Source organism: Ischnura elegans (genome assembly GCF_921293095.1).
Source record: "Ischnura elegans chromosome 13 unlocalized genomic scaffold, ioIscEleg1.1 SUPER_13_unloc_3, whole genome shotgun sequence".
NCBI classification, from domain to species: domain Eukaryota; kingdom Metazoa; phylum Arthropoda; class Insecta; order Odonata; family Coenagrionidae; genus Ischnura; species Ischnura elegans.
Genome location: NW_025791659.1, coordinates 8,468,762 through 8,490,638, shown reverse-complemented (window position 1 = coordinate 8,490,638; position 21,877 = coordinate 8,468,762). Strand labels below are relative to the sequence as shown.

The 21,877-nt window shown below is 37.6% G+C and overlaps 1 protein-coding gene across 1 annotated transcript in view; it reads right to left on the bottom strand.

Moving 5' to 3' along the window:
• Positions 1 to 10,578: 10,578 nt before the first annotated feature.
• LOC124172988 (transcription factor Sp8-like) overlaps positions 10,579 to 21,877 on the bottom strand; it is a 195,863-nt gene continuing 184,564 nt past the window's right edge. Inside the window, exons 7-8 of the mRNA XM_046552520.1 lie at positions 17,842 to 17,947; positions 10,579 to 13,705 (exon numbers count right to left, since the gene is read on the bottom strand). Of these exons, the coding sequence (XP_046408476.1) occupies positions 13,508 to 13,705; positions 17,842 to 17,947 (304 nt within the window). The 3' untranslated portion in view covers positions 10,579 to 13,507. The remainder of the gene's footprint in view (positions 13,706 to 17,841; positions 17,948 to 21,877) is intronic.

The window sequence follows — 21,877 nt, the reverse complement described above, 5'->3', positions numbered from 1 at the left end:
ATCCGGTATTTTGTGACACCGAACATCCTGCATGAATTGTAATGTAAATGAGTTGGAATCAATACCGTCCGATGAATTCGTAAAAAAAGCAATGTTTGGGATATCTAAGGGAAAGTAGGAAAGAAGTAGCCAACTCTTCAACATATACGAATGCGAGGACTATAAAAAAGGTCCATTTCCTTTCAATGAAAATGCGACGGTTGGCAGAATAAAAAAAAGATATCGTATCCTCCAGGAGAAAAAAACACGAGGATTCAGCAAAGAAATGGAGAAAAAAAGGACCGTGGTCCCATCAAAGGAAGGGAATAGGGTGGTTGGTATGGAAACGCATTGATCTCCCCCAACAGAGCAAACATCACTTCAAAATTTATCGCGCTATCGATCGATAAAGCAGTCCGGTGGACCACTGTGGCAACCTTGCGGTACTCCTTACTCTTTCTTACGCTCGGGAAAGGAGTTCGATTATCTATTCTCGTCCTTTTCTCGTTGGGGGGTAAATAATGTCTGGAATACATGTTTCTTGAGTGAATGAGATTGTCTGTAGCATCATTCAAGTGTTCAATAGGACGGCGACGACCTTATATATCCTATCACGTGGCGTCAGAAGGGTTTTCGTAAATATATATATTTTTTCCTCCCAAAAAATGAGAGGGGGATCGACTCCTTTTTCTGTGTGGGAGACGAATGGAGAGAATTATGGGAGGACGCAATGAACTGGAATTGATTTCCCCTATTTCTTCTCTGTAGGGATCCCCAGGGATATTTCGTGGGGCACTGAAGGAGTGGGTAATGTTTTCAGGACGGCGGCACATCCAGGATTTTCGGGAAAAGAGAGAGAATTCGAAGATTATTTGAAGGGAATACATGCATGAGAAATGTGAAGCAATTTTATCCCGTGGATTTATTTGCGTGGAGTTTTCTCGACTTAAATAAATGCTAGATAATATAAATAAAAAATGAAAACAATAATGATATTTTATCCATGACCACCATCGTTTTCATTATATATCGATATCTAATATCTATGCAAAGTAATGCAAAGTAATACCTATGAAAAAGTTCTCCACACGATTCTATTTAAGCGATATGAACAAATTTTTAAGGATATAATCCTTAACACGGAGGTCACATTTGGAAATGATGGGCATTTTATATGATCCATTTTTAAGTATAAAAAAAGTAAGATCAAATCGACTTTCATTTTCATTACCTGAATCATTCAAATCTAAAGTGGTAACTAAGGCATGTTAGGTATTGTTAAGGACGGAAGAGCGTTTTCTCTGGCTATTCCTTCCATTTAAACGTAATAGGGTGGTTTCCTATTATTTTTTAATTGCCTAAATCGAAAGATTATTACTCCTAGAGTACGTGTTTGACGTTTTAAGATTTTTAACTGACGATACCTATTTTTCGCGATTTAATGAAAGGTGAAAAATTTCAAGCGCGCGAGAAAGCGACGGCCAAGTATGAATACTGGGAAAAACCCCGGTGACATCTGGCCACCGCCGCCCGCCCGTATGAGGTCTGGCCACCTGGGTGCTAGGCAATCATGACAATCATGAATTATACGACATTTTAAAGGAAACATTATTCTCAAGTATGTTTTATTTTTTGTTCTATGATAATTTCAAAATTATAGACACGTGAGGGCAATAAATGACTCCGCGCACCATAAAATTAACCTTTTTGTCAACTTCATGAACTTTGTAACTCAACCTAGGGAAAACTACTACGTCTACAACATTCATCTTCCACAATAAGTGTCAAACATTAATATTTATTGATAACATGGCTTTTTAGTATTTTTAGAACGCATATTTTGTTGTAAAATAAGGAAAATGTTTAAACATTATCTAGTCCAACAGTTTACCCCGAAAGAAAAAAATAAAATTCATAGAAACACTTCTAAATTTTTTTTTGCAATTTTTCTATGATAAATAATCAATAAAAGTTGATATCTGTGAATGTCAATAACTTATTTTAATGTCATGTTGCCAAACGGGGCCGCGCCGGGCCAGTGCCCGTTACCTGGAAGCAAAATTTCGCGCGCAAGACGTGGCAACGCAGCATTCGTTCGCTCCGGCATATTTCTTTATTGCCCATTTTATTTGTTTATTTATTTTTTATTTGCGGTGTTTCAGTAGTATGGGGTGTACCGCTGCGACCACGATCTTTAACGCTTAGCGTGCCATGGACGTAATATTACGTCGTGTTAATATTTCTGAAGATTGCCATGGACGTAATAATACGTCTTTCCATTTAATTGGCTTTGTACGCGTGAAGACGTAATATTTCGTCCATGTTACTTTTCCAGTTTACTGCTTAGTGGTTCTGTTATTTCAAAAATCAAATCTTCAATGGAAAAAGAGTTCTTTTAATGTCTTGAGGACGAAAAGTCCTCTGCAACTACCGGCATCCTCATCTTAGGCCACTCAGTGTGACAATTCTTTGCGCCAATGGACCGTTCATTGAGGGTGCATTGACCCTTGTTGTCATCCAGGATTTATAATGCTTTGCTTGGAACAATGCTTTTTTATGATTTCCATGCTTTAAATAGTTCAAATTGAGCGTAATAAAAAATTGTTGTGCATGTTGTGGCGGTACATCATATGTTGCAACTTCTTTTATTTAAAAAAAAACAGTAGGTTTTCATTGTTAAATTATGTATTTAAAAATTTGCAATAAATGTTATTCAACTCGTTCATATAAAAGAGAAAAGTCTCATTTTTACTGAAATACACATCGATATTAACATTTTTTATGCTAATGTTTTAAAAAATGTACAAAAGTTAGTAAAAATGGCTGGATTTTTCAGTAGGGCCTTAAAATTAGCAGCCGGCACTCAAAGTGTTAATATTACCTTGCCCGATGTCACCAGATACTCGCTGTGCCCACTGACTAAACTGTACTACGATCGATATCATCATCTCTATACGATCGACATAATCTCTATACGATCGTCATCATCTCTATACGATCGACATCATCTCTATACGATCTACATCATCTCTATACGATCGACATCATCTCTATACGATCGACATAATTTCTATACGATCGACATCATCTCTATACGATCGACATCATCTCAATACGATCGACATTATCTCTATTCGATCGACATCATCTCTATATGATCTCGAACAAAATACATGGAACCAGTAAAGTAGGATGTGAAAGAGAAGAAATAGGTAGGTGTGAAAAGATTAGGTGATCTAACTAGGAAAACTGAGTGGAGAGCTGCGTCAAACCAATCCTAGGATTGTTGACCGGTAATGATGATGATGATGGGAAAACAAACATACTTCATCTCTATATGTCGATGCATTTAGATAGATTATTGCGTGGCTCCGCTGCTTACGTACTGGAGACCCTATCAAGTGTATCCCCGATTCCGATTGATAGGATATTCTGTTTGGGGGAAGACCAGATTGATCTCCTAGGCTACCGGGGAGGGTGACTGTGTGTATATCCTTTTCCTTCGTTCCCAATAAAAACCCCTTGAACATCACCTCAGGGTACAAAGACCCTGGAGACAGCAGTGGGCGTGGCCAGGGTATTTGATGCGAAAGTCGATTGAGTCTGCAGGGTTGGGGAGATTGGGGTTCACAGGGATCGCTTGCGTCAGCGGTATACCCTGAGAACACGTAGGGGGAAAAACCCTTATTCCTCACTCCCTTCTGAACCCTATACTAGGATCGGTTTTCCGTTTCAACTCGATTTTACGTCAATCCTTGGTCATATATCTGGGCTTAACCGGTGACGTGCGGTCGGAGAGACCGCTGCATCCAAAATTATGAATATTTTTAAAATTGCTACTTCAAAATATCTATAATCCTCGTGAGCATCATACTTTTGTATAATAAGGACATAGAGCACTCTTAAAATTTATCGTTCTTATGATTTATTTCTGAAAATTTTCAACTGAATTTTAGTAGCGGTCTGTGAGACCTCACGTCACTAAATTGGAAAAACCAATATAGTACGTAATGCTGGTGGAAATGATTAAAAAAAGTTGATAAAAACAATTCCTGGTGATTTTTCAAGAAAAATAATAATTTTTATTAATTTGTAAGGAAGCATTTTTAGTTGCATAACGTGGATAATTAGGTACTTACTTAAAAAAAGTTCCATAGTAAAAATGAAAACTCAAGTGTTTTTGATATCAGTTTTTTGATCCTGTTTCAAATAATAATTTTTACTGAAAAAGTTGGTTCGTATTGGGAATGTATATTATTGAATATAAGTTTTACAATAGTTGAGAAGTCAAAGAAGCATTAAAATAAACAATAAAAATGACTTTGCAACGTTTAATGAATTTTTGTTTTATTGCGGTCTCCAAGACCGCACGTCACTGGTAGTGTAACAAATATTTCACGTCATTGGTTAAGGTTTAAAAATAGAATGCATGTCAGGGTCAATTTTACCCAAAAGAGAATATATATGTTGATTTTTTTGAAAGGAAGAAAGATTTTAGACTCATATTTCATGACTTTTAATTTTTTGAGTGATGTACGAATTTATCTTTCTTGGAATTTGATGTATGTAATTTGATTTATATTTAGTATAGTAAAACTGTTTTGCATTTGTTTTGAGATCATACCGGTAGCAGAGAATAGGTGCTTTGAAAAACTCTTCAATATTCTTTTTATTTATGTTGGAAACTCATCGTACCTACTTGTTTACCTTTCCAGCTATTGTCTCTCCGTTTGAAAATTGTGTTACAGAGCGTAGATTGTAGGGTAAACAAGGGGTAGGAAGGAAGTGCATAGGATTACTACGTGGGTAGTCTCAATATTGCAGCCTTTTGATGATGTAAAGTGGATGATGCAGAGTAAGTAAAGGGGAGTTATTTGGTGTTTAAGATGTAATATTAACCTGAAAAATCAGCTGTAATTCAACGTGGCTACCTATTATACCAAGGAATTCAAGCACAAGATGTACCTTGGAACATGTTTTCATGTTAGTGATTTAAAAAGCGAATGTAACTCTCACAATGTCGTTTAAATGAACGAAATAGACGAAGAGTACGCTAATTCGCCCTCAACGACACTTTACGTAGTCTTGATAACCACTTCGTGTTGAATCGAATGACTTACGTAGTAGAGTGAAATATGAAATGAATGACAGCTGAACTTGTGAAATATAGCCCTTAATATAGCCTATAATATAGTATATAGTATTAGCACTTTCAGCCCGAAGGTAAAAATTACAACTTTGGCCAGATCCGACAGTTTTTTGGAAGCGTTGTCGGCCGTCATATATTGATGACGCTCGGATCTGGGCGTAGTCTTGCGCGCCATCCATAGATGACGCTCGGTCTCAAAGTGTTAACGAGTTCTCCTATCCATACAGTCATATCGTGGTGATAATGTACCGTCGTAAACATGTTTTTGTTGTATTTCATAATAATTCGATGCGGAAAAGCGATATCACGACCGGGTTCCTGCTTGTTATTCCCTGGCATACGTCTGCGTTAGGAACTCTGTGACGTCACGCCCACACGGCAGTTTCAGCTGAGACTACCTCCTTTTATACACACCTTTTACGCAAGTTGGTTTTAAATACACCGGGGGCGCTGTATTGGAGCTTTAAGCGTGGTCAGAATTCCGCCATCTTGGTTTGACCATTTACGGGCTCAGTCTCAAAAAGTGTACGCGGATAATCAAGTATTCTATTCCTTCTATCACCTCCGATTTATAAAATGAAAATGCAAAAATTACTTCTTGATTTTCGTCGGAGGAGTTTTCGGATCGTTCGTCATACCACTGTGTACATTAAACTGTCCATATAGTCTTATCGTGGTGATAATATATCGTCGTGAACATACTTTCGTACTATTATTGCGACCAGTCCGCTATCGAAACATTTCCATTGGCTGTAACCTTATTAATTACCAGTATAAGTGCAGGGGAGTGGATATTTTACACTTGTAAAATGTTATTTTCGGCTAAGGTAGTTACACAGCCGAACCGTGGTGATTGACAATAATTTTTTACTCGGGAAAAGATATCCGAGGCATATTATCACGAAGCCTTCCTATAATTATAGAGAAAAGGTTTACCGTGTTCTTTTGCGATAGTTTATTTTAACGTAACATCATGGCCGAATATTACGCCAAATATTAAGCATTGACCCTTACGGGATTGTCAATGTTTTGGTAAAAGTGGGCGTGGTTATCCTACCCAAGCACCCCCATTACTGCCACACTCCGCTTCTCGCTCGAAAACAGTGGTGCCTCCGCTAGTATATTTACAACCTCCTTGATCATCGCCGCTACAGAGATGACGAAGAAGTAGCAGATGCAGTAAGACGGAGGCTCCGTCATCTAGTAGTGTTTTATTATTATTATTATTATTCTTTATTCCACAAGATTTACTTGGAGGTCTGCCAGCGTCGGGCCTTGCCAAGACGCTGCCTCAAGTTACAATCCATTTGAAAACAATCTAACTGTTCTACATGTATCCAGTATTACAGATTTTTTAATGTTATATATTGTGTTTCTTTTAATTTTTAATTGTTCAATTCCAAAATTTAGTGATGAATGTTTTATTCCTGTTGATGATATTACTATGGGGATGATGGTGACCACGTCCTGTTTCCAGATAGTTTTTATTTGCCTTGCGAGGTCTTGATATTTTTGTTTCTTTTCCTCGTATTTCGTCTTAAGGTTGTGGTCAGCCGGAACTGCTATTTCAATTATAAAGGTCTGCTTTTCTTTTTTTTTTATCCAGATTATGTCCGGTCTGTTATGCTGAACAGGTTTGTCTGTGTAAATTGTATTGTCCCAGTATAATTTGTAATTTTCATTTTCCAGCACTGTAGCAGGGGTGAAAAGGTAATATGGTTCATGATCCACTTTTAATCCGGTAACATACGCTATTTCTAAATAAATAATTTTGCATACATTATTGCGTCTTTTGGTCAATTCATTACCTACTAGATTCGTACATTCGCTAATTATGTGTTCTATCGTCTCACTCTTTGCATTACATTATTATTATTATTATTATTAGATGGGCGGTTTTTTAAAGGGTTTAAAAAGTTTCATCGTCACCTTGTTTTATTCCTCAAAAAATCATTATTTTCTTCATTTTCATTCATTCAGTCATTATTTTTTTCGTTTAATGTCTCTTTCACCGCCTTTGCACTCTCCGAGGGGGAGGGCCGCGCACAGGGGAGGTCCGCCGAAGAGGCTGTGTAGTGGTACCGTGTAGGCATGCAGGCTCTCCCTTCAAAGTGGCGTAAAGCCGTAGCATTGAATGATAATTACGCTTAGAAAATAGCGTTTTGTAGCTTAAAGATTGGGGAATAATCTGATGTATTTGAATCCTGGACAAAAAAACCTCTGTGTAACATTTCTAATCTTGTCACGTGAACGGCGGTGAAATATACTATAATTGCCACGAGGAAAAAAAATCCGCTGGACCGGGAAACGAACCACGGACCTTTGCAGAAGGGTTTCTCGGGTTTTCCGTCGGTTGATGTCGTCCATGTCTCCCGACGTTTCGATCCGCGACTTGCTGATTAACCTCAGGGGATCTTCCGAATGCCGTTTTTCGAAAAATTTCCAGTATTTATATACACCCCATCCGAAGTCAACGAAAATGGCGGGAAAACCACAACAAGCGTGAACCAATGAGGTTACACCTGACCTCGGATGGGTTCCCCTAATTATTTATTTGATTTCTTAATAACTATTGATTTTTGTCAAATGTTTTCAACAGTTTTCGATTATTACATTTTGATGTCTTCAATATTTGATATTTTTCTCATATTTTTAGGAAAAAAACCTTGAATTTTTTAGTGAAAACGTAAAATCATATTTCATTTCCTCTTCATTCAGGTGCAGGGAACTCATCATTCAATTATTATAACAAAATGCAGAATAAAGTAATTTACACCATTTCAATTCACAGGAATAATTACTTCAATGCAAAATAGCCATGTATCTATAACGCTACTAGTGACGCGGGGACACACCGAGTCTCCTGATCTCTGAATGTTTATTAACACTTCACAAGGGTGAGATAGGCGCACAAAAACCAGTTTGGTGCGCGGGGGGAGAGAAGACTGGAAGCTAATAAGTAGCTAAGCAATGTTGCCAAATCATTCCTTACACCCATACATTAAAATTGACCATTGCCATTTGTATAAACTGGGATTTCTAAAACCAAATAATTTGTATTTTATGAATACACTAATGGTGGGTAACGAATCGCAATCAATGCCTTTCGTTTTCTTTGATGAAGGAAACTACCATATTGCTTTTTTCATGTAGCAGGGTTCACTGGATTATATCAATTGCGTGTACTCATTTACTTTTAAATACAATTTGATTAAAATTTTTATTAATAATAATTTCCTACTACTGTATTCTGATTGTATTTTGTACTGGTTTTTTGTTCACATACCTTTTATGCACGATTTACCTTTTTATCGCACGATGCATTTTAATTAAATTATGCACTTGTTTTTATGATGAATCATGGACGAGTGTTTTTGTTAAAAACTATTTATTTAATTAGTGGGATTCGGGTATACCGTGTCCCCAACTCACTTTACACTTCACAAGGGCGAGATGGAGAGAGAGTGAGACAGTTTGGTGGAAGGGGGAGTAGAGTCGAATCTACTAAGTAGCTAAGCGATGTTGCCAAACCTCCCTGGGAGTAAGCAACAAACTTGCCAGCCTGGGGATCTATCATCACACCGCCAGCCAGTAGTTAAACTCGCATCATACCTTGTTACCTTCCAATACCCTTTGGTTGAATCGCGGCTCAATGGAAATAAAAAAGAAAGTCGTATGGAAGTACATTTTTTAATTGTACATACATTATTCACTCAAAACCGTTAAAAACAACGGTTATTTTGATTAGAGAGTAGACATATTATAAAATATAAAACGCAGCACATCATGTAGCGAGCAAAGCATGCAAGGAAAATTCTATATTCATATATATTTCTTCAACATTTGAACACAATCTTCGCAAAAATCACCAAACGTCCGTTCAATAACACAACTGGTGACGTAATTATAAAATGTTTGTTTGCCAAATGGAGAGATTAAAAGTCATCCCCATAGCAACCGTCGCACACGCAATAATTTGTTTGCAATCACTATGGAAACAGTTCCAGTTCCAGAAATTTTTTTGCTGGAGTTCTGAGAGAATATTTGTCATTTTTTTGTCCGAAATAATCACTTACACTTCACACAAATACACACAATTATTTTAAGTTTGTTTGTCGCGTTAGCACACAAAAGCACTCTTTAAAAAACACAACAAAGACAAAGAATACAGAGTAAAAAATAGAAACAAATATGGCAAACAGAAAAAAAACAGCTCCTCAACATTATGTCGAGAATAATGATTATTTTTTTTAACCGTCAGATTGTTGCAAATTAGGCTATATTTACATTTTTAATCTTCGTAGTCAATTTTTCAAATTGTTGGCCTCTCCTTCTTCGAAATCCTAAATTTTATCTCGATTTCATGACGGGCGCTTGAAATTTATCCGAGAATCTCCGAGCGATCGCGACTATTGCCGAACATTTCCGCTCTTATCTCAGGAAAAAAATATAGTGCGATTGCAAGAAAGGAAACGAATCCTTCTCAATTTTAAGAAAAGAGAAGAACTATTCAAATTGAATGAACGAAGTTATAAAGAAACTTTCTCTGTAAAACTATTAAAACGCTACAGAGAAACTGGATATATTATACATTTCACTCGTATGGAATAATATTGATATCCGGATTCTATAACGTTTGTTGAACAAGGAAAAGGTAAAGAAAAGACATTAAAACGAAGCCAGCTCAATAAATTGATGTTTAATTTAATCTTATATGACTCAAACAAAGTATAAAACCTATATAGTGGTGAAAAGTTATTGAATACCGTAAAAAATATCAATTTTTACGCTTTTAACTTTTGGTTAATTCTGATTTGCAGTATTTAGACCACATTTTTACTAAAACATTAGTTAAATTTATTCTTCAATTGAACTCCGTGATATTTTCCAAATAAAGGAACATCATTTATGTAATACGACAATGTTCCAGCTCGGTAAATTGATGTTTTTTTAATCAAATATGACTCAAATAAAGTATCAAACCTATACAGTGGTAAAAAGCTATTGAATAACGTAAAAATATCAGTTTTTTCACTTTTAACTTTTGGTTCATTCTGACTTGCAGTATTTCAACGACATTTTCGCTGTCAAATTAGTTAAATTTAATCTTCAATGTGACTGCGTGATATTTTCCAAATAAAGGAACATCATATATGTAATACGACAACATTCCAACCCCAAGCATTTCAAAAATTGCCACTCATCGCACGTGATATGTTTTTTATTGACGGCAAAACATGCTGTACAAAATTCACAACTTCATCTAGCAAGCTATACTCGTTGATCCTGCGCTATCCAGTATTTAATTCTATTCATCCCAGTCACAGAAAGCGATATGTAGAGGAGATGCAATTGTTGTTCATAATTTCTACTCGAGTACAGATACTAGATTACTTAAACGTAGCTAAAGATTTCGTTAAAGTACAGAGTTCATTTTTTTAAACTTTCAGTGAAGACAGTTGCGGTTCAACAGCGTCCGATGGATACTGTAGCATCTGTCTGACTACTCTAGTACCTACCTTGGTAATGTAGTACTTTTTTGGGTACCAATTGAGTACTCAAGTATCTGTACACGAATGAAATGGGCTCTTTTCCTAAGTTTTATAAAATCCGTTAATCACTGAAAAGTTAGTTGCGCAATTATTTTTCGCTAAATGCGACCATGTTTTTAAAAAAATACATAGCCACGTATTTTTTTGCGTGATGCAACCAGGATTTGGCACCTGGTGCAACCTGATGGCATCTGGTTTAATGTTGTGGAGGATAAGATTGGAACTAAACAATGAATTGAAGAAGTAATTTCATGGAAAATATTATGTAAATTGCTAAAGAAAATTGGATTGTATAACACCGCTTTCTCATTGTACAGTTTTGAAGTACGTACCTGACAAAAAAATGTCGAAAGTCATATTTTCAATGGCCATTCTAAATGGAAATAATTCTATTAACGTAAAAAAATTTAAAAACTTGATCGCTTGTTTCACATTTTTGTTGCAGATATGGCCGAAAAGCGGCTTTTAGAGCGACGAAACGGTATCCTATTTCATACAATAAAATTATTATCACGATGAATCCTGACAAACCCTATGAGAAGTCCACGAATTATGAAAATATGATGTGATGAAAAATTTAAGAAAAACATCTACTGTTAAGAAGTCATGAAGCTATGACTAGATGTTATTTCATCAGTTAAGGGGATATATTTTCCTTTTCAGAAGAAAAATAACTCCATAATTTTGAAAACGTTAAAGTCTCATTCCTGCGTAGATCAAAGTTACAAATTAAAAGACTTAAAATTGACTTCAGTCGTTAGCATTAGGAACAATTATCAGATTTTTAGAGGAAAACAGGTTGAAAGAAGCTTTCTTGGTTTTAGTACAGAGATCATTACGCACTTCAGACTTCTGAAAGGTAATTACAGCGAGAAACATTGAAAAAGGCTATAAATCTTATGACGAATCTCTTGAAACCTCAATAGAATATGATACAGACTATACACTGAGTTACAGAATCCTAAAGTTAATGTCAACAGTTAAACAAATTTCTCAAGCACTACAGACTACAATGTACAGTAAATTCACAAGTAATTATATGAAGAGCACTCAAGCATTCAGTAAAGAAAACAATGGATAAATGGAGGTAAAAACCATTCTTTACAGACATTTATCATTAGCATGAACATGGCGATTCACATCGTTGCCAAATGTACACTGGGAACGTTCACCCGAAAAAATATGGCTTCCTCGAAAATATATCGATTTTACAGCAGCATTCAAAGGCAAACAAAACGTTCACGCTCATAATGGCACTCTATGAATATATTATAACTAAATTTCTCACGAGAATATGCATTAAAGAAATAAAAATACGAGTTCAATGAACAGCATTGGCCAAATTTCCATACATCTCGCAGTAACCGAAGCACATTCCACTCAAATCACTATTTACATTCAGATGAACAAGAGTTAACTCAGCCAATGAAAGATGGCTGACACTGCAAAAAGTAACGCACGAATTGCAACAATCGGTGAGACTTACGTCACTGATTTCAACTTGGCAACAGCGTGATGAAGTCATGCAACGGTTTCACATACCTGTATTGTCATATGCGCAACAATGACTTTCTTACGAAACGGATTCTTCAATGTTTCATGATGTAATCACCAAACATTCGCTGTCACAGGTTACACGCTGTCACTCTATTAGGAAATGGAAGATCACCATTGGATACTCATTGCGTAGAGAACTGCATTGTTGCCATATCTTGCAACTACTATGAAATACAGTACACAGCGTAGAGCAGACTTCCTACAGAGGCATTATCATAATGGGATGAAACTTGACAACAGCAGTTGGAGAAAATACAATGGCGGGAAACACAATGATTAGTAATTTTATGCCTTCAAAAACTTTCCACTTTCAAACTCAAAGGATTGAAATGCTCTTGTGTACTTGATAATTGTTAGGGGGGTATAGACGGGTAGGTACATGTAACCAGATGATTGCAATATAACGAGGGACTCTGGCTGTTTAACCTGATTTTGTGTATTTGCCTGCTGCCTGCGTAAAAATAGGTTCTCAAAATCAGCTTTTGACACTTCAAATTCAATCACGACTGCCTAATGGCAACAAGCGTTGTCAAAACTCATTAATCACCAGAGCACCGTTTTGATGCTGTCATAGCGTTTCCCTTACCATGTTGCGAGACAGTGTTTTTACTTTCATTCACAGCGTTGCCAAATCAATGCAAAAATACACCAACACGTGTAAGCGCTGCCGTAATACATCTTCCAACAGGATCTGTGTGATAAATACGACACCCCGTAGCATTTATCTTCTACGAAAACGCACGTTGCAACCTGTCGTTGATTTTTTTCCTCATATTAACAAAGTCTTTTTACGTTGCTCGTGAAGCTATCAATTCACCGTCTTTGATTGGCAAACGGCCTAGCGTCTCTGCGTAGAATTTATTCATCTACGAAGACGCCCGGTGCCATATATCACAGCAGTGGCGTTACAGCACACTGCGCTGTTGCCGATTAGAGAGACAAAATTTCCACATATCACTGAAGGGTGTTATAATTACACTGAAGAGTTAACACTGGTTAGCGGCGTTGCCAGTTCGTTCCGCGGTGGTGCAGCGTGAAGCTGCGGCAACATTACATGGCACTTTAGCGACCTTGAAGTTGAGTGTTGCCACATTTCACCCATTTAGTGTTGACACATCGCACTTGAGCGTTACCACGTTGCCGTTTCGTTCTGCTTACACGAGTTTGCGGCGTTGCCACATCACCTCGCGGCGTAGTAGTGTATTGGGAGGAAAGAGGAGAGGGGGGTGGTGCTTGTGAGCGCCTCCCCTCTCCCCCCTCCCAGCCTGACTCATGCGTCCCGCTGCGACGTTGCCAGCTGGTGCATACCCATGGGTGGCTGGCCGTTGTTGGCGTCCTCCCCTCCGCTCTCGCTGCACGAGTCTCCGCTTCCCTTGCCGCCCAACTTGGCAACCCTGTGAACCATGGGAGCGCCCGGGGCCGAGTCGTCTACTTCCTCTCCCTCTTCCAGTTCTCCTACTCCTTCTCCCTTGAAATTAAAGATGGGTCGGTGAGGTAGGTGACAGGATTCAGAGGGACAAAGGGAGGTTCGTGAAAGAAGGAGAAAAAAGAAGACTTATTAGACAAATTGCGATCATTACGATAGTTATTACATACCTAATCAAATTTATTTCATTTATTTATTTTTACTTTAAATTTTTTTCTCAGACCACCGAATACAGCTCATATTAGCCATTTTATATCGGGGTATTCAACAAATTTAACAATTAAACGTACACGAACAACTATGCCCTGGACAGGGGAAATCTACCCAGGGCGGACTCGAACCCGCGACCTCTTGTTTGGCAGGCGAGGACGATACCCCGCCGTCACCGAGGCCGGCAACATTTATTCCATATCTAATTTTTCACACCCAAAACATTCCTTGTTTTTACAGGACTATATCTTAAGAGAACTCCTTACTTCCGCTCTACAATACAAGCAAAACAAATAGTTTACAATTTAAAATCAGGAAAGTATTGTTTGCACTCATTTGTCACCATAGTAACGATTTGATGCTGTCATTGTGCCTTTGTTGCCACGTTACGAGGCGACAAAGCTAAAATTAAAGCAAAGGCTATGAAGATAGAAACTGTGAAACTATTATTTTCATTCACAGCGTTGTCAAATAATTGCACTGCGCATGTTGAAGACATTGTTATATGGTCTTGGAAAACTACAGAGGCAAAGCGAAAAAAGAAGGAAGAAGTTTGGTGTTTTTTTTACCACCCTGGATGGGTGGCATACGGTTGAAGCTACATGAATATATTTAACCACGTTCATATGACGTCATTTATCTATGTTTGTTTGTCTGTCCATCATTTGTAACTCAAATTTAACCCACTTCACGATTACTTATGGAATTTAAAGTTTCAGCAAAGATAAGATGATAATGCATTCTTACTGCGCCTTCAGAGGCGGTATTAATCGAATTTGTTATGACTTTCTTATTAAAATTTCAAAATTTTTAGCGTATTCAATCGTTTTAGGCTTTGCTATTTCGCACATTGAATAAGTAATTTATGATCTAGTAGGCATCAAGTTTTAAAAAAAGGAATAAACTTTTTATTCAAAAAACTAATAAACCACGTTTTTATTTGTCACACACAAATCTATTTCCTATTATTTCAGGCGGGGAGGAGGTATATTATTCAATGTCCTTCCCCCCGCTTCGCTCTAGGGAACTATCGATTTTAATGGTCGAGTAATCGACAATGCATCGATACTCACTTATTGGAATCATGTACTTCTCATCCCCATATCCATTGACTACCATCCATTGCTTACCACTCAAATAATATCAACCACCTTCCCCGCCTTGCTCTAGGTAACTATCGACTATTATTACGTTCGATTAGTCGACAGTGCATCGATATTAACCTCATTGACATCATCTACCTCTCATCCCCATATCCATCGACTAACATCCATTACTTACCACTCAAATATTATCCACCCCCCCTACCCGCCTTGCCCTAGGTAACGATCGACTATTATTACGTTCGACTAATCGACCGTGTATCGATATTCACCTCATTGATATAATCTACTTCTTATCCCTATATCCATTGACTAACATCCATTACTTACCACTCAAATATTATCCACCCTCCTACCCGCCTTGCTTTAGATAACTATTGACTATTATTACGTTCGACTAATCGACCGTGCATCGATATTCACCTCATTCATATCATCTACTTCTCATCCCCGTATCCAATGACTACGACCCATAGCTTACCACTCAAATATTATCTACCCCCTCCCCGCATTGCTCTAAGGAACTATCGATTTTTACGTTCAACTAATCAACATTGTATCGACACTCACCTCATTGATATCATCTACTTCTCATCCCCGTATCCATTCACTACCATCCATTCCTTACCACTCAAATATTATCGACCACCTTCCCCGCCTTGCTCTAGGTAACTATCAACTATTATTACGTTCGATTAATCGACAGTGCATCGATATTCATCTCATTGACATCATCTACCTCTCATCTACATATCCATTCACTACCATCCATTCCTTACCACTCAAATATTATCCAGCCCTCCTCCCCGCCTTGTTCTAGGTAACTATTGACTATTATTACGTTCGATTAATCGACAGTGCATCGATATTCATCTCATTGACATCATCTACCTCTCATCTACATATCCATTCACTACCATCCATTCCTTACCACTCAAATATTATCCAGCCCTCCTCCCCGCCTTGTTCTAGGTAAATATTGACTATTATTAAGTTCGGGTAATCGACAATGCATCGATATTCACATCATCTACATCTACATAATACCCCGCAAGCCGCCTAAAAGGCGTATGGCAGGGGTGTTAGGACACCAGCCGTTTACAGCTATAAAAAATATGAAGGGCTCTACAACGAAGTTGGGACTAGAGTATATTAAAGTCCTTTATGGTTCGGGGGAAAAAACGAATTCCCATATCTATCCGTTCGGCAAAACATCTCTCTTAATTTATCGCTTCTATCGGACCTGGAAATATAGTGTGGCTCTGATATTATGTTCTCCGTGTCGCTCTGGAAGATATCAATTCTCAATTGTTCAAGCAATCTAAGCCTAGCGCGCAGCCTCCGAGTCTCCAACGGCTCCCAGCCTAATTCGCTTAACATCTGGGTAATAGTGTCCGTTCGCCCGTAGTAGTTTTTGACGAAAAATGGATATCATCTACTTCTCATCTCCATATCCATTGACTAACATCCATTACTTACCACTCAAATATTATCCACCCCCCTCCTCGCCTTGCTCTAGGTAACTATTGACTATTATTACGTTCGACTAATCGACAATGCATCGATATTCACATCATGGACATCATCTAATTCTTATCCACATATCCATTAACGACCCTCTATTCCTTACCACTCACAAGGAGACATCGCCAAAGTGATGTTCGGGATCTACATGCGGATGTCATTTTCTGAAACTATATAGGTAAGGTAGAAAAAGTGTCACGGCTTTCTTCCACATAGGCCCGGGTTCGAGAGATATTCGCGCTCTAATTCGCGTGGAAAGGCACAAGGAGTTTTGTTTAAAATCCAAAAATTGATAGAGTAGATTCCGGTCAATTGGGACATATCGGGACTTGTGCATTTTGTCCCAATTAAGCGACTGCCCCAATTAGGCGCACTATCCTGCATATGGGCTTAAGGAAACGTTGAAATGATATAAAGAAGACTAAAGAACGTTTATAATGCAACAAAAGTTTATTAAACTATTACATACTTTGATTAATAAATCAGCGAGTTAAGTTAATGTATAATCATTTTAAGAATTATAACAATGTAGTGAAAAATATTTTTCACAGCCTCGGGTGACGTTGAATGAATATCTTTTACTAAGTCCTATTAAAGAAAAGTCTTATCCTCTTGCGGATAGTATAACAACAGGAGCTTTCAAAATAGGGCAAGAATAGGAACATTTGTGTAAAATAAAAGTAAATCAAAGGAGGAAAATATAAAAAAATAGTATTCTGAAAACAAAACAATTTAATTTCGTCGCGAGTATAGTCTATGTCGCCGACTCATGGCCCAATAAAGCGGCATGCTGTCCCAATTAAGCGGAGAATACTCTGGGATATTTCTCAATTGGGTTCTGTTCTTCAAGATCTGCCCCAATTAAGCGGCAGCCCCAAGTAACCGGTGGACCCATTAAACGGAATCTACTGTATTACATTAAAAAAAAATCGCGAAGTAACTAAATAAAACGAACGGGGATAAAATGTAACAGTGATTTCAAAAATTAGAAGAGAGAAAAACTATTTCCGATCCCGGGGCACTTAATACAGGTTAAAAGACTAGCGCCTGAGACCACACCGCCATGGCCATATTTGAGAGCAGCGCTTACTCAATGGATGTGATGCTGCGCGAAATCTTTACAAGCGAGTATCTCTCGAGCCCGGGCCTATGTGGAAGAAATCCGTGACACTTTTTCTACCTTACCTATATAGTTTCAGAAAATAACATCCACATCCAGATCCCACACATCACTTTGGCAATGCCTCCTTGTCAGATATTATCGACCTTCCTCCCCGCCTTGGTCTTGGGAAGTATCGACTATAATAACGTTCGACTAATCGACAGTGTATCGATACTCACCTCTTCGTCTTCATCTCCTCCTTCGCCGCCCGCCGCGTGCGTCTTCACATGCTTCGCCAGGTGGTCGGATCTCATGAATCGCTTGTTGCATACTGGACAGGCGAACCTGTGGAAGAGGACATGGACACTACTTCTTTGGAGAATAAGGCGTCGGCTGTGCACAGTCGTACAGTTACAAGGACAAAAAGATCGCTCCATACAAGACATTTTATCGAAACCTGCACAAATATGTTTTGCAAATTTCAATAACCCGAGTTTGAAGACCGATATCACAGAGACAGCTCTTTCAATTTTAACTCTCTATTTTCTGAAACGATATCTCAGAGTATTTTTCATTACACCTCCAATTTAGGGCTTTGTATAGCAAATCTGATGTAGTAGGAGAAGGATATTCCATGGAGATAGTTGTAATATGGGGAGTCCCTCAAGGAAGGTTATTGGGTCCACTTTAGTTTTGAATATTCAATAACGACATACACAGGGTGTGCCATTTATCTTGACCACCCGAAATTACTTTTTGTCCGGATGCAAATTCAAAAATGTGTCAAGCAAATGTTCATTAACCGTCGGGGGGACATATATGAGCATGACTGCTTTCCTTGTAGCTTTGTTATTTACAAAGATATGATCAGCGTTTTGTGTTTTTTAAATGGCACCCGATATTTTTTTTCCGCAATTCAACGGACGATTGTTGACTGAATAACTGCTGTGCATTTTACTATGTTTTCATTTGTTCACAGTCAACGTCAGCTGGTGGAGTAGTTCGAATACCCGCGTACCTGCACTAAGCGGTAGTGAGTCAGTAATTTTTCATAACACTGTTTATTATAATGGTCCACTATGCAACATTTCTGAATAAGTCTCTATGAGAGGAAATGAATTGCCGAATAAAAAATATAGGGTGCCATTTAAAAAAGACACTGCTGTTCATACCTTTGTTAATAACAAAGCTACAAGGAAGGCAATCATACTGATTAATGTCCCCCTGACGGCTAATGAACGTTTGCTTGACACATATTTTTGAATTTGCATCTGGACATAAAGTTATTTCGGATCGTCAAGATAAATGGGACACCCTGTTTATGGTGGTTGACTCCAAAGTATGTCTTTTTGCGGATGATTGCGTATTCTACCGGAGGGTCATTGAGAGAGAAGACAAGTGTACCCTTCATTATTATCCTCATGGGTAACGGCAAATAAACTGAATATTGATGCGAAAAAGTGCAAAAAATATAGTGACTACTTGTAGTGAAAATCTCTCGGGCTCTGCTCCGGATCAGGTCCTCCATATCTCCTTCAAACGTTTCGACAAGTATCTCGCTCATCTTCCTCAGGGATTCAGGAATTTGATTTCTAATTCTCTGAATTGCATTGGTGAATCCCTGAAGACAATGGGCGAGTTGCTCGTCGAATTTTTCACGTTTCACGACTAATGGAGGACTTGACCCGGTGTAAAACCCGAGAAATTAAAAAAAACTACTATTATTCGCCGGAAAAGAACCAAAAACTACAGGAGTTCATGTATATTTCACCACCGTTCACGATGCAGATTTAGAAATGTCACATGCATTTTTTAAACTCCTGGCTTTATATTAGAACAATTTTTTGTGCATTAACTTGCCTAGATGATTAGATGTTTTTGTTTTACGCTGCTGCAATATGAATCTGATGGCAACCCAAAAATGTTCTATTCTGGGCTGCCTAATTTCTTCCTATTATAGCGAATGATTAGTGCATTATATGAATTATGTAAATGAATGAATTTAGGTCAGATAATATATCGTGTGCTACTAGCACGAAGACAGTTCTACTAGCACGAAGACAGTTCTACCCCATCAATTAACCTTTTCCCTACCGTACACGTATATATACGTGTAGACGTTTCCTGACCCGGGAGACCACGGACGTATATATACGTGTGAGAGCTTCCCGGTCAAGAAAACTAAACCCGTATATATACGTTTTCTAGCTCTCCCCCTTTCAGGACGGTCGTGGGTTTGTGTCGCCTTTGTCTCGGGACCCAACGCTTTGGGGTTTAGGATTAACCCTCCGAATCCGGGAGCAGCTACCCGGACACTTCGTCTTTTATAACCCCTCTCAGCGGTAAGGGACAGCGGTCATACAATTGTTTATAGAGTCAATTTTCGAAATAAATATTTGTTCATTTCTCAAGAAATATAAACTAAGAATTGACTTGTTTGTCTTTTGAGCCACGTTTAGAATTTTTAAACGAAATTCTACGAAAAATATTAACTTATATCTCGAGTTATGTATAAACATCAACATGGAAATTGTTGCTGCGTTAAATGCTTTGATAATGTCCTTAGAACTTCGTTTAAAATTTGACAATGCTCAGATAAAAATGAGGAATTATATTCTATGTCTGTAATTTACGTGCAAGCAACAATTATTCATTTGCTAAATACATATAAGCAATACATAAGTTGACCGCGAACCAATGCCGCAGGTATGGTCGTAAACCCGGAAAGGAGGGAGCACAACTACTCTCGGAGTCCGAGATAATGCGGAGTCCCACCGTGGAGGGGTCGAAAAAGGTTCAGCGAGACCCTTCTTAACGAATGCCCTCCAAAAATGCTCCGTACCACGAGAAAGAAGAGTCTCTTGGGGCTCGGTACAGCAGTCAAGCTAAGACGAAAACTCCGCGGTCTCGAAAGGGTTAATGAAGATGGAAAAGAACGTAAATATAATGTACGTAATATAAAAATTGAAAGAGTGGTCTCTGATATATTGGTCTTAAAAACTCGTGTGAATGGATTTTTCATTGGCGGGAAAACAGCAATATGGCGTAAGATGTGAAATAAGTGCGAAAGAACACTGTGCAGAGTTAATTATAAAACACTAATCAATTATCCATAACATGAAATTTAAGATTGGAAATTAGTTATGCAGTGAAGTAACAACTCATTCAGTTACTTGTTACAACTGCTTTAGCTATTAAATATAAATAAATCTGGTTACCAATGCATTGAAGTTTTGAACAACACCATGTCCTTTTTTTTAAGTCACATTACCCAGTTTCTTTAAAAGATACCTGTAATTAATTCTGACGACAAAATCCACCTCTCATTACCTTGCTTTTCCACTGCATTGTACACTAAAATAATTATATCATATTTTTGAAATCGATTATGATATTTTTCAATAAGTTATAAAAGTGTATATATTAAATCTGCGTAAATTCTGAGAGTAAACTCAGCTTCACCAGTCCAAACGACGAATTTGTAAAAGCACAAGTTTTTTTAAATTTTTTATTTTTGATTAAAATAGCAATTTTTTCTTTTTTTCATTTGATGTAGACATTTTTTTTAATAAGTCGAAAAAAGAATTTACTCTTAAGTCCACGCAAAAATGTCTGCCAAATACTTAGGTTAAAACTTTATTTTTCATCTTCCATTTCCTTTCCAAATTACTCCACATTCTGCTGTACCAGTCTTTTTGTAACAAATAGCTGATTTAAAACTTATTCTAGTGACTTTTAATGGTTGGGCTGGATGAAGTAGGCAATAACAATTCGTTTGTCCATGAAAAATGAAAATATTTCCTCAGTAACTACTTCAGAGGCAAAATATTTTCGGCTTGGATACAGGCAAGTTAAGTTGAGGATCGACTCTTTCACCATAAACATTTTGAGATAGTAACGCGAAATTTCACCTTGCAATTATTCACGAAAACTTGGCGAAATGCTACCGGTTGCCAAGTAATGATAAGTTCTGGAGCAATAAAAACTTCAAAGCATCGTATTATGATGATGCATGTTTTTCTCTGATGCTAGTAAGTTCTTTACCTCGAAGAAAAGTTTGACCATGAGTTAAATGTATCCTCTATTTTTCTAAAATATGACTCTTTATATTTTTTTAAAATTATTGAGAAGAAGACGCAACAAACTTTTAGAATCATGGAGTAACGGAAAGAACCTTCAGCAGAAAAATTATTTACTAGTCATTTCATGAACACCGGACATTTAAAATTTCCAGGCATGCATAAAATTAACATAACTTTTATTACTTATGACACT